Genomic DNA, 13,512 nt, shown 5'->3' on the forward strand with positions numbered 1-13,512 from the left:
CATTTTAAAAAACAAGTACTTCTTGGGCCTGACACAGTGACCCAGCAGCTAAAGTCCTTGCCTTGAACTCGCCAGGATCCCATATGGGCACCAGTTCTAATCCCAGCAGCCCCACTTCCCGTCCAGCTCCCTGCTTCTGACCTGGGACAGCAGTGGAAAATGGCCTAAAGCCTTGGGATCCTGCACCCACAGAAGAGACCCAGAAGAAGCACATGATTTCAGATGGGTTCAGCTCTGGCTATTGCTGCCACTTGGGGAGGAACCAGCAGCTGAAATAATTTTCTGTCTTCTCTATAAGTCCGCATTTCCAATAAAAATAAGTAAGTCTTCAAAAAAATAAGCAACTTGCCTTTCTTAGTTAAACAATCGCCTCTCCCTCTCCCTACCTTGCTTCCTTCCTTTTAAATGTGTTCAAACATGCCATGCCAAGAGCCGGATTTGAGCATCATTTCTGGCTCTTGGCTTGGCTGCCTTGCAGCATGCTTTCTCAGCAGGAGAGACCATGCTTTTCAGTGGTTGGTTTTCTGGTATGCGCGGACAAAAAACAGTTTCATCTTAATTCTGTAACGTTAGCAATGTGTAGATTCCTTTCAGCAGCTTCAGCTCTAAGAAAAACGGAATACAGGTCCATGAAATAGTCACCATTTGCTACACAGCAGCCTTGAAATGAAAAGGGAAGGAATGACCGAGGTTTGAATTACTTAAGAGCCTTGACTTAACACGAGACAAGAATTAAACCGGACTGCTTAAGGATGATAGAATTATAGACGTTTTAAAATTGTATCTGTGAACTGCATTGACTCCGGTTTTTTCATTAACCTAACATTAACAGAATTCATGAGAATTATTTTGTGGCAATAATCATATATTTGCTATGACCCTGTGAAGCTACCATATTAAAAATTCTTTGAAAGGGAAAAAAAAAGAATGCGGGTAGGCATATAAAGATCATTCCGGCATCACTCTGCAGGAATTTCTCTAGCAGAGGAGTTACTTCCACCATGAACTTCATGCACAACCTCATGTTCTTAGCTACAGAAGTATCAGCCTCTTTGCAAGACTGTGCATCACTTGGTTGACTCCTGTGAATTATAATCAAAAGACGTTGTAATGAATTCTGGGAAACAAAAGAATTCTCAAAACACTGCCTTAGAGGTGCAGCACCATTCCGCATTGAAAATTTGGGTAAAATATTCCTGCACAGTGCTTGTATATTATCATGTATACTCTTTAAGTCATTTTTATGTTATGACATTTTTTTCCTCAAATGTTACATGGTGGTATTTAGGAGTGCTACATCTAAATTGTTGCAACAAAGAGTCTTCATTTTCAGTTGGAACTGCCTGTTCTGCCTTCTGTTCAATGAGTGGGCAAGAAATTTCAAATGATGACTTAAAATGATGGCAATTGAGTCAGCTCTGCAAGTAATCGGGACCTACCTGGGGAAATGCGATGGCGTGCCACATGACAGACTTTATCCGGGACACTGCACTTAGCAGTCTTAGGAAACGGAGCTTAGGGAAGGTCACCCACAGCGTTCGCTGTGTTCCTGTGGGACCTAGGCTTTTTGGGTATTTCACAGGGCTCCAGCAGTCTCCCTGCTAACCTATTCCGATCCCTGCAATCCAGCACAAGCCAAGGAGCAGAAGAACAATGTGTGCCTGAAATTGGATCGCACACAAAGTCATGTGTGTTTGTGTAGATATCTGACCGCCTTTACACACACATTCATTTGTATGCTTATGTATGTAAACTTACGTACAGATGTTACAAAAACGTCAGTACAAATATTTTTTTTTAAAAAAAGCGATTCATATATTTTGTGGAAGAAAATACCAGATACTATCTTGGAAATGTGGAGCTATTTCCTTGTCTTCCAGAGAAACAAATGGCTGTGAATTACAAGAACCTGACCTAACATCTGGACCACAGACCCCAGAACAATAAGGGCATATTTCTCCAATTAATATTACTTTGTGCTTCTCAGATGTATATTTGCTTTCCTTTTACTGTTAATGTATTACATTAAGTATATCTAAAAACAGCCACAGGCAATTTTAATAGCGTTTCAAAGAAAACATATTTATCAAATCTAATAAAAATTGTGAAAATTGGTTATTACTCATAGCTAAAATTCTAAAGCGGGCAAGTTCGGTTAATTGCTATGTATCAAAATTGCTAAGGGATGGACTGGTAGAGAGCCGTCACCTGCAAACAAGCGTTGCATGTGGGTGCGGGTCCACGAGCCAGCTGCTCCACTTCTGGTCCAATGCCCTACTGACAACCTGGGGACGCAATGGAAAATAGCCCAAGTACTCGAGAACTCATTTCTCACACCTAATACTTTAATCTTTGGGATGAATTTTAAATGAAGAAAGGAGCAGAAGAGGAGGAGGAGAAAGAAGACTGAACCCCTGTGTGCCGAAAGATTTTAGAGGGAATTTCATAATATAAGATGAAAAAACTTTTAACAATGTGTTAAAATCAGAATCTAGAATAAAAGGTTAGCAATGCACTTCAGACTTTTATCTGGACTACTGAAATCACAGACTAATAGCCAGCTCTCACTGTTGATTATAAACAAGTTCTTCCTCTGCTTTTAATTGTTTTAGATTGGTTCCTATCAACATAAACTCAGGTCATCTTTAGTTGTACCAGTGAAGGTGATTTCACGCTGGTTAACACCAGTCGGTTAACTAACTGCTCAATGTTCAGGAGCTGTGAAAGCTGGAATTCAAACTATTGGTAACTCGAAATTGGTACCAGTGGAAGTATCTACACTACAGAAATTGAGGGGAAAAATGCTGTAGAATTTTTGTTTGTTTTTATCACTACAATCTCTGTCCTTTCCACGTTTATTTATCCAGGCTCATGAAAGATCCCGGCGTCACTCAGAGCTCCATTGTCCCCAGGAAGTGGTAGCTAACAACATAGAAATCAGGAACATGTTAACACGGTCATCCACAGAGAAAACACTATGCCAGGCCCTAAGAAAGAGAGAAGTACAGGACGGACGCCTGCGCCCTCGGGAGCTCAAAGGCTATTCTGAAATAAAGACTGCTTACCTAAAATACTGAAAACGCAGCACAATGGAGCATAAGAAGAGCCAAATTAATAACTGAATGACTATTTTGGACGCTCTCTGAACCAGGATTGACAGACAAAAATCCTCAAAGGAGAGATGATCTCAGAGCAAGAAGAGGCTGAAATGAAGTGAGAATGTATACCCAACATGTCATCAATGAAGATAAAATGCATTTAACTGGAAAGTGTGGTTCAAATGAGACACAGCAGAGCACAACTGAAAAAAAAACAGATTAACCTGGATTTTCATCTTCATTCATAGTTATAAGCTCCCATGGGAAAGATCTAAAAAGAAGTGGGCCCGGCGCGGTGGCGCAGTGGTTAAGGTCCTCGCCTTGCACGCCTGGGATCCCATATGGGCGCCGGTTCTATCCCAGCGGCCCCACTTCCCTTCCAGCTCCCTGCCTGTGGCCCGGGAAAGCAGTCAAGGATGGCCCAAAGCTTTGGGACCCTGCACCCGCGTGGGAGACCCGGAAGAGGCTCCTGGCTTCGGACCGGCATAGTATCGGCCGTTGCACTCGGGGAGTGAATCATCGGACGGAAGATCTTCCTCTCTGTCTCTCCTCTCTGTATATCCGCCTTTCCAATAAAAAAATAATAAAAATAAATCTTAAAAAAAAAAAAGATCTAAAAAGAAGTTCCTGGCTTTGGTTTGACTCAGCTGCAGCCATTGTGGCCAATTGCAGAGTAAACCAATGTTCCAGATGCAGTTGAAGGCTCCCATTTTTAACCTCTATCCTAATAGTGTACCTATGTGGCTCTCATTTTCATACAAATTCCTCTCTGCCTACTTCTAAAACCTATTGCTATACCCTAGTCTGAGGACCCAGACCCTGGAATCTGCCACAAGACAACTCTTGAGTATGTTTTGGAAGATCCAGAAGTAGTCTACGAGCCATCAAACTTCCAAGATATCGCACCCTATTTCAGTGGAGCTTCAACATCTGGTCTTTTATACATTCTCAAAGCAATGTCACCATCCCCCAAGACTCGTGGGGTCTGCCTGTGCAGATCTGCTCCACCTCGGCAATGCATGGCCAGGTTTAAGCTATCCTTGGCAGGGAATCATACATTGCCGTGAAGTGTTCTGAGATGGAATCATGATTGCAGCTATATTCCTTACCTATGTGCTGTGTTCTGTTATCGTACTGTATAATTTATATGAGTTTCTCATTGTAAGATTTTAGTGACACGTGAACAAGGGTAATTTCAGAAGAAAGCAGAGGTCAGAAAGATTACGCATTACGTTCAAATGTACACAGCTCTTACGTGAGCAACTTAAGATTGAAACGCAAGTGCACAGTCCATGCCCACACCATTGCCTTATACGGGACATTCAGGCAGGAGCAAAAGGAAAGCACTTCTGCATCTCCATGCGAATGGAGAGGAGAGAGAGACATTCCTTAGCATTCTCCCCAGTTGTTTCCCTTTTGTTATGCTTTGAAAGCGCACAAATAATAATTTTCCAATTTCACAACTTTCTGTTTAAAGCTCCCTGTGGTTTCATGTTTCAGAATTTTATGGGGCATTAATATTTCAATATGTATTTGGGAAGCCAGCATTGGTTTGTCAGGAAAGGGTATTTTTAAGTCCTATGATTTAGGATCATGATTGCTTCATTAAATGGGGAGTACTGTCGTGTACAGACACATTTCCAGGCACAGGCACATGAGCACACAGAGAGAAAGAAGAAGGGGGCAGAGACAGAGAGAGAGAGAGAGAAAGAGGAAGAGAAAGAGAGAGAGGGGGACAGAGAGAGAGAGAAAGAGAGAGAGGGAGAAAGAGGAAGAGGGCAGAGACAGAGAGAGAAAGAGGAAGAGAAAGAGAGAGAGACACAGAGAGAGAGAGAGAAAGAGGAAGAGAAAGAGAGAGAGACAGAGAGAGAAAAGGAAGAGAAAGAGAGACAGAGAACCTGTTAGTCACAAGGACAAGGAACACGGAATGTGTCTGCCTCGACTGCTGCTGGAAAAGCCCATGACAGACACACGGAGTTCCCAAACTATACCTGTGCGGCTGTTGCAAGAACGTCCTGCTAGACCCATTGTTTGGAATTTGGAAAACCTTATTCCATAGGGGGAAAGCTGTGTTCTAAATGATGGTTAGGTTGCCAGCCCGCAGGGTGGATCTAGGATGCTTTTCCTTTTTGCTCTCCGGTGACTGAGGTATCAGGATACTGATGATCTCCTTAAATAACAGACCAGCTCGCACAAAGCCAAAACTATACGTGACTTCTCCTGGCACCTATTTAACTTTTTCATTTCAACATCAGGGATAATTACGCTATATACTGTCATTTTAACATTGTTAGTTAATAAGTTGGGGAGGGGATAATTTTGAAACCTTACCACAATTTGTGAAAAAAAAAATAGTAGCAGGAAAACACAATTTGTAGCAAAACTGGGGGACGCAAGCGCGGCTGTTAGCACAGACACTCTTCCTTCTCCACGCCACTTGGGGGACGAAAGCACAGCTGTTAGCACAGACCCTCTTCCTTTTCCACGCCACACCTCCCCCAGCCACCAAGACACAGACATGCAGTGTGTGTCTGGGGAACACATCTGCTCCCAACATCTAAAAGGAAAAAAAAAATCATTGCACTTGGCATACTGGGAATTTATAAACTTGTGTTTTCTGAGTGTTTGCACCCACATCATCCATCAACATGAGTGACACATCTCCAACAGGTCAGCACCCTGTGAGCACAGTCCTTCATGAGGCTCCCATGGACTGTTCTGAGCACTCAGCACCCTCTGAGCACAGTCCTTCATGAGGCTCCCATGGACTGTTCTGAGCACTCAGCACCCTCTGAGCACAGTCCTTCATGAGGCTCCCACGGACTGTTCTGAGCACTCAGCACCCTGTGAGCACAGTCCTTCATGAGGCTCCCATGGACTGTTCTGAGCACTCAGCACCCTCTGAGCACAGTCCTTCATGAGGCTCCCACGGACTGTTCTGAGCACTCAGCACCCTGTGAGCACAGTCCTTCATGAGGCTCCCACGGACTGTTCTGTACGCTAGCACCCTCCCTGTGCTCTCCTCAGAGCTGTCACGCACAAGATCATTTCAGTCTGGAGACTGGTAGAGACAGAGATATAGACAAATCACACAACCTTGTAAAATTCAAATATGGGACATTTTAAGAGAGCTGGAGATCAATCAAACTAAGGAAACCTAAGTTTACAAAGCAAATTAAAGTGCCACAAGGGCTTTAAGACCCCCCAAAGCAATGAATTTTTTCATAGTTGTCTCCAATTTATATTCACTAACTTGGTCTCTCTCCTAAGACATGCGTGCAATAGAAATATGAGCCTTGTATGAGTATTTTCGTGCGAGATAAATTGAATATATTATTTATAAAAAATATTCAGATTCTTTAGTAGATCAATTCAAAAAAAGTATTTTTGCCCAGAGAAAGCAGCACCGTACTTAAGAACTTCAATTTTCTTTTCCATCTTCCAAGGTTTGCATTTGACCGTGGCAATCATCTGTCTCTTCTCGTCTAACTCGGCCTTCAGTCTCTCCAACTCTGCTTCATCAATTTCCTCTTCTTCTTCCCTTTAAAGATACAAACACAGCAAAGGCTTCCAAACTTAAGGAAGACATTCACATCCCCTCCCCCTTTTTCCATTATTTCTGAATGGGGGCACAGGCAGAGAGAGAGAAACCTCTTATCAATTCACTCCCCAAATGTCCACCCCTGTCAGAACTGAACTCACAGGGAGCGAACCTGAAGTTCGATTTGGGTTTCCCAGCTGGCTGGCAGGAACAGAATCAGCAAAATTATTTTCTTTACTACTAAAATTCAGACCTTGAGAAGTAACAGATGATGGGGAATTGGATCTCAGCCATGCACAATAGAGATTCTGTTTCAGAACCCTGGCCTCAGGCTGGCCCAGTCCCACCTGTCATGGGCATCTGGAGGTGAACCAGCAGATCTGATACCAAAGCTCCATCTAGTTCTGTCCCTTTTTGTGTCTCTCTGCCTTTCAATTAAATTATTAAACTTATTTTTACTTATTGAATTTTCCTCAAATAGTATTAAATATATTATTGCACACAAAGTTGGTATTCAGGAAAATGTTGCCCTGGTTGAACCAAGAGAAGCTGGACAATATTACACTGGAAATGATAACTCAATCCTGTATTACAGAGGAAGCAGTATTAAAGGAGGGGCTAAGTATTTATTAGTTCAGCTTTTGCGGTCTACATACTGTACTGCCTGATATTCTTTCTTACTAATGTGCATAAAACTGCAAAAACCATTCTTAAATCGTGGGCTAATTTATCTGTTGCATGAGAATCCCTATCCTGCAAGACAAAGGACTCCCCAACACCCACGTGAGAACCATGTGTGCAGTTCCAGCTGCTGGTTCCAGACATCTCTTCAAGCAGTGACGGGTACTGGGGTGAGCCAAGCAGGAGAGCCTTCCCTCGATCTCTGCTTCCTCTATGCCTTTGCCTTGCAAATCCAATGAAAATAAACAAGTACTGAAACTCCACTGCAATTATTTAAATACATTTCATTCGATGGAACAGCAGGGCAGTGCGAATGAAGCCTATTTTTCCAAAAGCAGATGAACCAACATTAAGGACTGCGATCAGTTGAAGGGAGTGCTCTTGCAGCGCCCCTTCAGGTCGCAGTCTGACTTACGCTCCTCTCCGCAGCCGCCTCCTCCGTTCCTTCTCCCTGGCCTTCCGCGTTTCTTCATCTTCCGGTTCAGGCACTGGGTCATCTTCACTGATGACATCTCTTTTCCGTTTCCTTTTTGGTCTTAGGCTCTCTCTTCTAGGTAGTTTGTCTTCCTCCTCTTCTTCCCCACCTAAACACAGTGGATGATACAGTGAGCAATATCAAAAAGTTCTCTCTCCTGTTATCAAAGCTTAGCTTTCAAAATGACTAGTGTCAGACATCTGAGGTCCCAATCCAGCAATTCTCTGTGTGGCACAATAAGAAAACCAGGACTACATATTTCATCTTGCACTATCCAAGGAAGCATCTATAGAGTTCAATGTCCTTTATCTACTTAAATACCTGTATGCAGAGCCCCAGATTTTTAAAAATTCATACTGTCCCAACGTTCACTAATTAGAAGGTCATGGGTGTAGGCATTGTGGCTCAGGGGGTCAAACTGAGACTTGAGACATATTGGAGCACCGATCCATGTACTAACGGACTGCTCTGATAACCCCGGGGGAGGCATGATGCCCACGTGCTTCAGTTCTCGCTCCCCGTGTGAAAGCCCTGCACGGAGTTCCGTGCTCCTGGCTTCAGATATTTCACAGGACAAAAGAAAGTGGAATGCAAACTTGCTTCTTAAAAAAATAAAGGAGAAATAAACCTTTCCCAGACCAACACTTAGCGATTTTAACACCACAATGCCATTCTTCAAAAAAAAAAAAAAAAGATTGATTCATTTTTATTGGAAAGGCAGATATACAGAGAGGAGGCGAGACAGAGAGGAATAATATAAAAAAAAATCATCCACATGTGCTCCTCCTCTTTTCTACAGTTGTTCTTTCCCAAAAGGTAAGCGACTGAAAACTCGGAACTTACATACATCATCAAAGAAACGAATGCTAAGTAGGCCCATTCCCACTTACTCGAACTTTCTTCAGTATCATCTTTCTCCTCCACTTGGATCTGCACTGTTGAAGAAAGAAAGCACAGCAATTATGCAAATGCCCACGCAAGTATTAGTGTTCACTCTCAATAATTCCATCAGTGTTTCTGCAGTTAATAAAAACATTTCTCAGTAAGTCTGTGCATTTCAGAAATGAGCATTTTTATTAGAGATAGGTAGCTACAGACTTTTACACAGTGGTGTGGAAAGATTTATGGTTTCTCACCTTCAGGGATTTGTGAAATATACCAACTAGAAGCCTATTAGTTCAATTCAGAGTGACTTCAAGCAGAGCCAGTATTGAGACAGCAGGTTAAGCGTCTCCTGAGACACTGGCATTCCACAACGGAGTGCGGTTCATGTCCAGATACCCCGCTTCTCCTTCAGCTTTCTGCTTATCTGCTGAGGACGGCAGTGCAAGACGATGGATCCCTGTTACCACCATGCTAGACCAGGACGGAACTTCCAGATCCTGGCTTCACCCTGGCGCTGCTTTGGGTATCGCAGCCGTGGCGGGAAGGAGTGGAGAGGTTACCAGTGAATACAAGACTGGTCTCTTTCTCTCTCCCTCCTGTCCCCTCTCTTTCTTCTCTGTTATTCTGCCTTTCAAATAAGTAAAATCTTTAAAATCCTTCAGCCAAAATCAATGTGTTTATTCATTCCGCCAATAGCAATGAATATGTTTCCTTTGTCAATCCAACGTTCTTCCAGTGTCTGCGGAGTTCTACACAACTTCCCTTGGTAAAAATCCTAGTAACTTGCTTATAAAATATTAATTTTATATTTTTACTTAAAGTGGAATGGCAAAAGCCAAAAGAGTTAAGATGACAAACACTGTTGTGAACAGGGGAAAGAACTTCAGATTTTGTTTCTGCTTGCACCCTCTCAGAGGTCATTTTTCACAACTCTACGAGCATGTTAAAAAGGCGACACATGCCAAGATGCAAATTCATTCACAAAGCAGGTTATTGTAAGAAGAACTTTCTCCTTTACATAGCATCTGCATAAAAAAATCTTAAGATATGCAAAAATGTTATCATTTAACATCAGACATGGAATGTGAACACAAATGTTCTTCTGTTTCGAGCAGGCAATAGCTGGTTGTAATTGAATCTGTACAGAACAAAGATTTTATGTCACTACTAGAGTTTGCAATAATGTTCTAAGAAGATATTCTGCATTCTAGTATAGGTCATGGGCTTTTACTAGCAATTAATACAGCTACTAAGCGTCTTCAAAGAAAAATTCTCTAGGAAGGCATTTTGATGACGTAAGATTAACCTTGGGACAGGAACTCATCCATATTCACAATATAAGAACAGCTGAGAAAAAAACAAAAACAGCACACAGGAACCCACCACCTCTTCTGCAACACATAGAACCAAAGAAAATTTAAAGATACGATGTTTACGTCACCTTACACTTATTTGTAAGAGTTCGGTTCACTGGGATGTCATTAAATGGAGTCAATCAAGGAAGAATTACTGCAATATAAACAAATCTGTAGGAAGGATTACATGTTTGTTTGTTTAAAGCAGCAAAAGCAAGTAAATAAGCAACTGTTTCATTTTCTCTAGTAATTAGAGGAGGGGGATAGCAGGGCTGGAGGCAGGACAATTACAGGTGACCGTTAAGGGACGAGTTGTGGAATGCCACTTGGGAGCCGACTTCTCCCTCTCTCATTCTCTCTTTATGTTACCCTCTCTATGTCTATGTCCTTCAAAACAAACATTCAAATTATTGGTGAATGTTAAATAACAATGGTGGTGCCAAACGCAGGATTTTAAAAACAGGCTGCATTTCCAAGTGATGCAATGAAGAGTGTTACAGAAAAAGCTCATTTTCACTAGGCTTCCCGGCAGTCGGTGTATGATCAGCCTCACAGTCTCAGTGGACGTCGTCTTCCCTCAACTACATCCCTCTGACCAACAACCAACTTATGTTTCGTATGTATTGCAATAATAACTGTTTTTATTGATCAAAGGTCACCTTACCAAGGGTGCCATCAGCAACAAGCCTTAAAAAGTAGCCACACAGCCAGGAGATTTACGACTGCCGAGGTCTCAAAGCAAGTTTGATTCTAACAGAACAATAACTGGCCAGAAAAGGAATGAGCCACACGTGTCTGTTTCTGCTTCAACTCAAAGCAATGCTGAAGAGAGCCAGGAATGCCCTCCAAGACAAAAGCCTATGTGAGAAAATAACTCAAAAATACGTAACTGGGAGAAGCCAACTGTAGTTCCTTTGCCACACAGTCTTGGAGAGGGTCTATCAGCACCTGTTGTCTTAGTAATCTCCAGCAGCAGGAGCTTGCTCACAGTCATAAAACTTCACCCCACCACCACCTTCCCCACATCGTGGTTTAAGCGCTCCTTAAATGCAATGGATCCTGTACTCTAGAAAGAAACTTCTTTCATGGGCATGATGAGAAAACAGTGAAAGGACAAGAAGTCTGTCGAGTATTTTAAACAGCTGAATTACACTGAAGTATAAATTCTTATGAATATGCAGTAGGAGGAGATGAACTCCTAAGCAACCCGTTTCGTCCAAATAGATCCAGAAACTAAAAGCATTAAAAGGAAACAGCAGTCAAGTGTCACATTTCATAGACATGAGAGTACATCAGAAAACAGTGCTGCTGGGAGCGTTCGGAATTAACTGAAAGCACTGGGCACAGTTTAGGGTTCTTTAAGATCCACAGTAACCCCACGGTCAGAACAATGGGATGGTACCACCTGGTCCTCTGACTCACACTTAGCTCACGGATGAGTGTTCATTGTACCATTAGAAACAGAACCGAGACCATCCAAGCCTGTTGAGGTCTTGGGCAGTTCAGTAGTTGAATATTTTAATTTGGAATTCAGCAAAAAAAGATCTGTATTAGAAACACTAATTTGGAATGTGTAGCATACAGATGCCATTTAAAGCCTCAAGACAGAAGAGTACCAAAACATGAGTATAAGAGCAATAGGAAAAGAGAGCTCTGAAGCTCAGGAGACAAAAGACTCCAGCAAAGAACTTGAGAAGGAAGAGCTGGTGAAGCAGAAGGCAAATGAGAGTGGGGAAGACAACTGCCCTCCCCAAAGACAGCTAGCACTGCTGTGTGACTGACCAGGAAGATGGCAAGTTGGCCGTCGGGTTTGCCAACAGGGAGATCAGAGATGATCTTGAGACAGACAGACTGAGGGAAATGCAAATAAAAATGGGAAATGAGGAATTGGAGACAGCTAGCTAGAATGTCTTACATACTAATAGAAAGATCCATGAGAATCAGAAAGAGCGAATCCAAGAGCTGAAGTCTAGTTCTCCTGATGGCCACTTACATTCTAGAATATTTACAAAAAACTGCAATTAGGTACTTTGTAGAGCTGGCTCTCTGCACAAAGAACAAAAACAGCTCTTCTTCTAAGCGGGTTGGAGGGTTGGCTTTAAAAAAAAGGCTATATATAATCTCAATAAGTAAATGGATATTTATGAAGGTCTACAGAGCTTTCTCTGGTTCTAAACAAATACGTCTTGCTCTTTCTTTGCCTCCAGATTATTACAGAACAGTAACATTTCTCATTGAATCATATTGTCATACCATATTTTCAGAGTGTGTGTGCTTACACTGTAATTACCACTGTAAATCGGTGGGGTGCGGCAGATATACACTCTTGCGTGAGATTTTCTGGCTGAACCTTTTATAGTAATAGGACAACCAAATTAACAACCAGATGAAAATATAAATATGTATTAGAAGTCCCCAGCAGCTATTTCCTTGGCTTATTTAGAACAACAGCAACAAAAAATCTTCCGTAACATTTCTGAAAGATAAAAATGATGAGGAATATTTGTTGCCAGGAATCATGTGTAAAAAAAGAAATGGAAAAAAAAAGAAAGAACTGTGAAAGAACTAAAAACAGGCAATTATTCCTAAACATAAAGAAAGGCTGGACGAACTCTATGTAAGGTCTCTACCCTTTCTTTATCACACTGCTTTGTTCACACCAGAGAGGATAATTAATGCTCATTAGCATATACTAGCAAATGTTAATCAGTGCCTTCTAAAGAACAAAAGGGCTTAGCGCTGCAGCTATGAAACCAAAGGGAACAGCAAGGAAAAACTGAAAGCAATGTGGGACTTGCATTTGCAATTTCCTGATTTGTACCTGCTCTCCTGAAAAACAGAAATAACACCAAGAAAAATGAAATTCTTTAGTTCATTTTCTTTCTTTTATTTTTTTTTCTTGTCTAAACAAAAGGAAAAAGCAAAAGTAACTCATTACAAAGAATGACTCATTTTTTTTTTTCTGTACCTCGCCTCGGGAAAAATCACACCTCTTGGGATCTGCTGTTCAACTGAAGACACTGCCCGACATCGTCGACATCTTAACGAAAAGCTGTTTGAATTCTAGATGCCCTCATGAGTAACATGCTTAACAATACACGATTGTGAGGATTAAAGAACCTGAGCAAGCTAACTCCTACCCACTCCTTCATGGATGACTCTGCATTTCCCCATAGCTCATCCCTTGGCCACAAGAGGATGCATATGATCCCTGAAGACAAGACAGGGCCCCGTCAGCCAGAGAGCCGCGAGGTGCCTGAGCCCCTGCTTACTTAGCCGCCACACACCCTCTCCTTCTCCCCGTCCCTCTGTTACTATGCCTTTGAAGTAGACGAAATATAAATATAGAAAAGTAGCCAAACCACATATCTCACAAAGACTAGCTAATGCCTGAATGAAATCAATAACTATGAAAATATAGTCTTTAAGTATGGAATGATATGTGCAAATACACATAATAACATATGTGACACGTAT

General features: G+C 42.0%; 1 protein-coding gene across 1 annotated transcript in view; it reads right to left on the minus strand.

Annotated features, from left to right (window-relative positions):
* Nucleotides 1-13,512, minus strand: part of TMC1 (transmembrane channel like 1) — a 107,854-nt gene that overhangs the window by 61,185 nt on the left and 33,157 nt on the right. The window contains exons 3-5 of the mRNA XM_040980953.1: nt 8,686-8,730; nt 7,736-7,904; nt 6,511-6,639 (exon numbers count right to left, since the gene is read on the minus strand). Coding sequence (XP_040836887.1) covers nt 6,511-6,639; nt 7,736-7,904; nt 8,686-8,730 — 343 coding nt within the window. The remainder of the gene's footprint in view (nt 1-6,510; nt 6,640-7,735; nt 7,905-8,685; nt 8,731-13,512) is intronic.

Source organism: Ochotona curzoniae, unplaced genomic scaffold (assembly GCF_017591425.1).
Source record: "Ochotona curzoniae isolate NIBS_2020 unplaced genomic scaffold, NIBS_Ocur_1.0 contig_3502, whole genome shotgun sequence".
In the NCBI taxonomy this organism is placed as follows: domain Eukaryota; kingdom Metazoa; phylum Chordata; class Mammalia; order Lagomorpha; family Ochotonidae; genus Ochotona; species Ochotona curzoniae.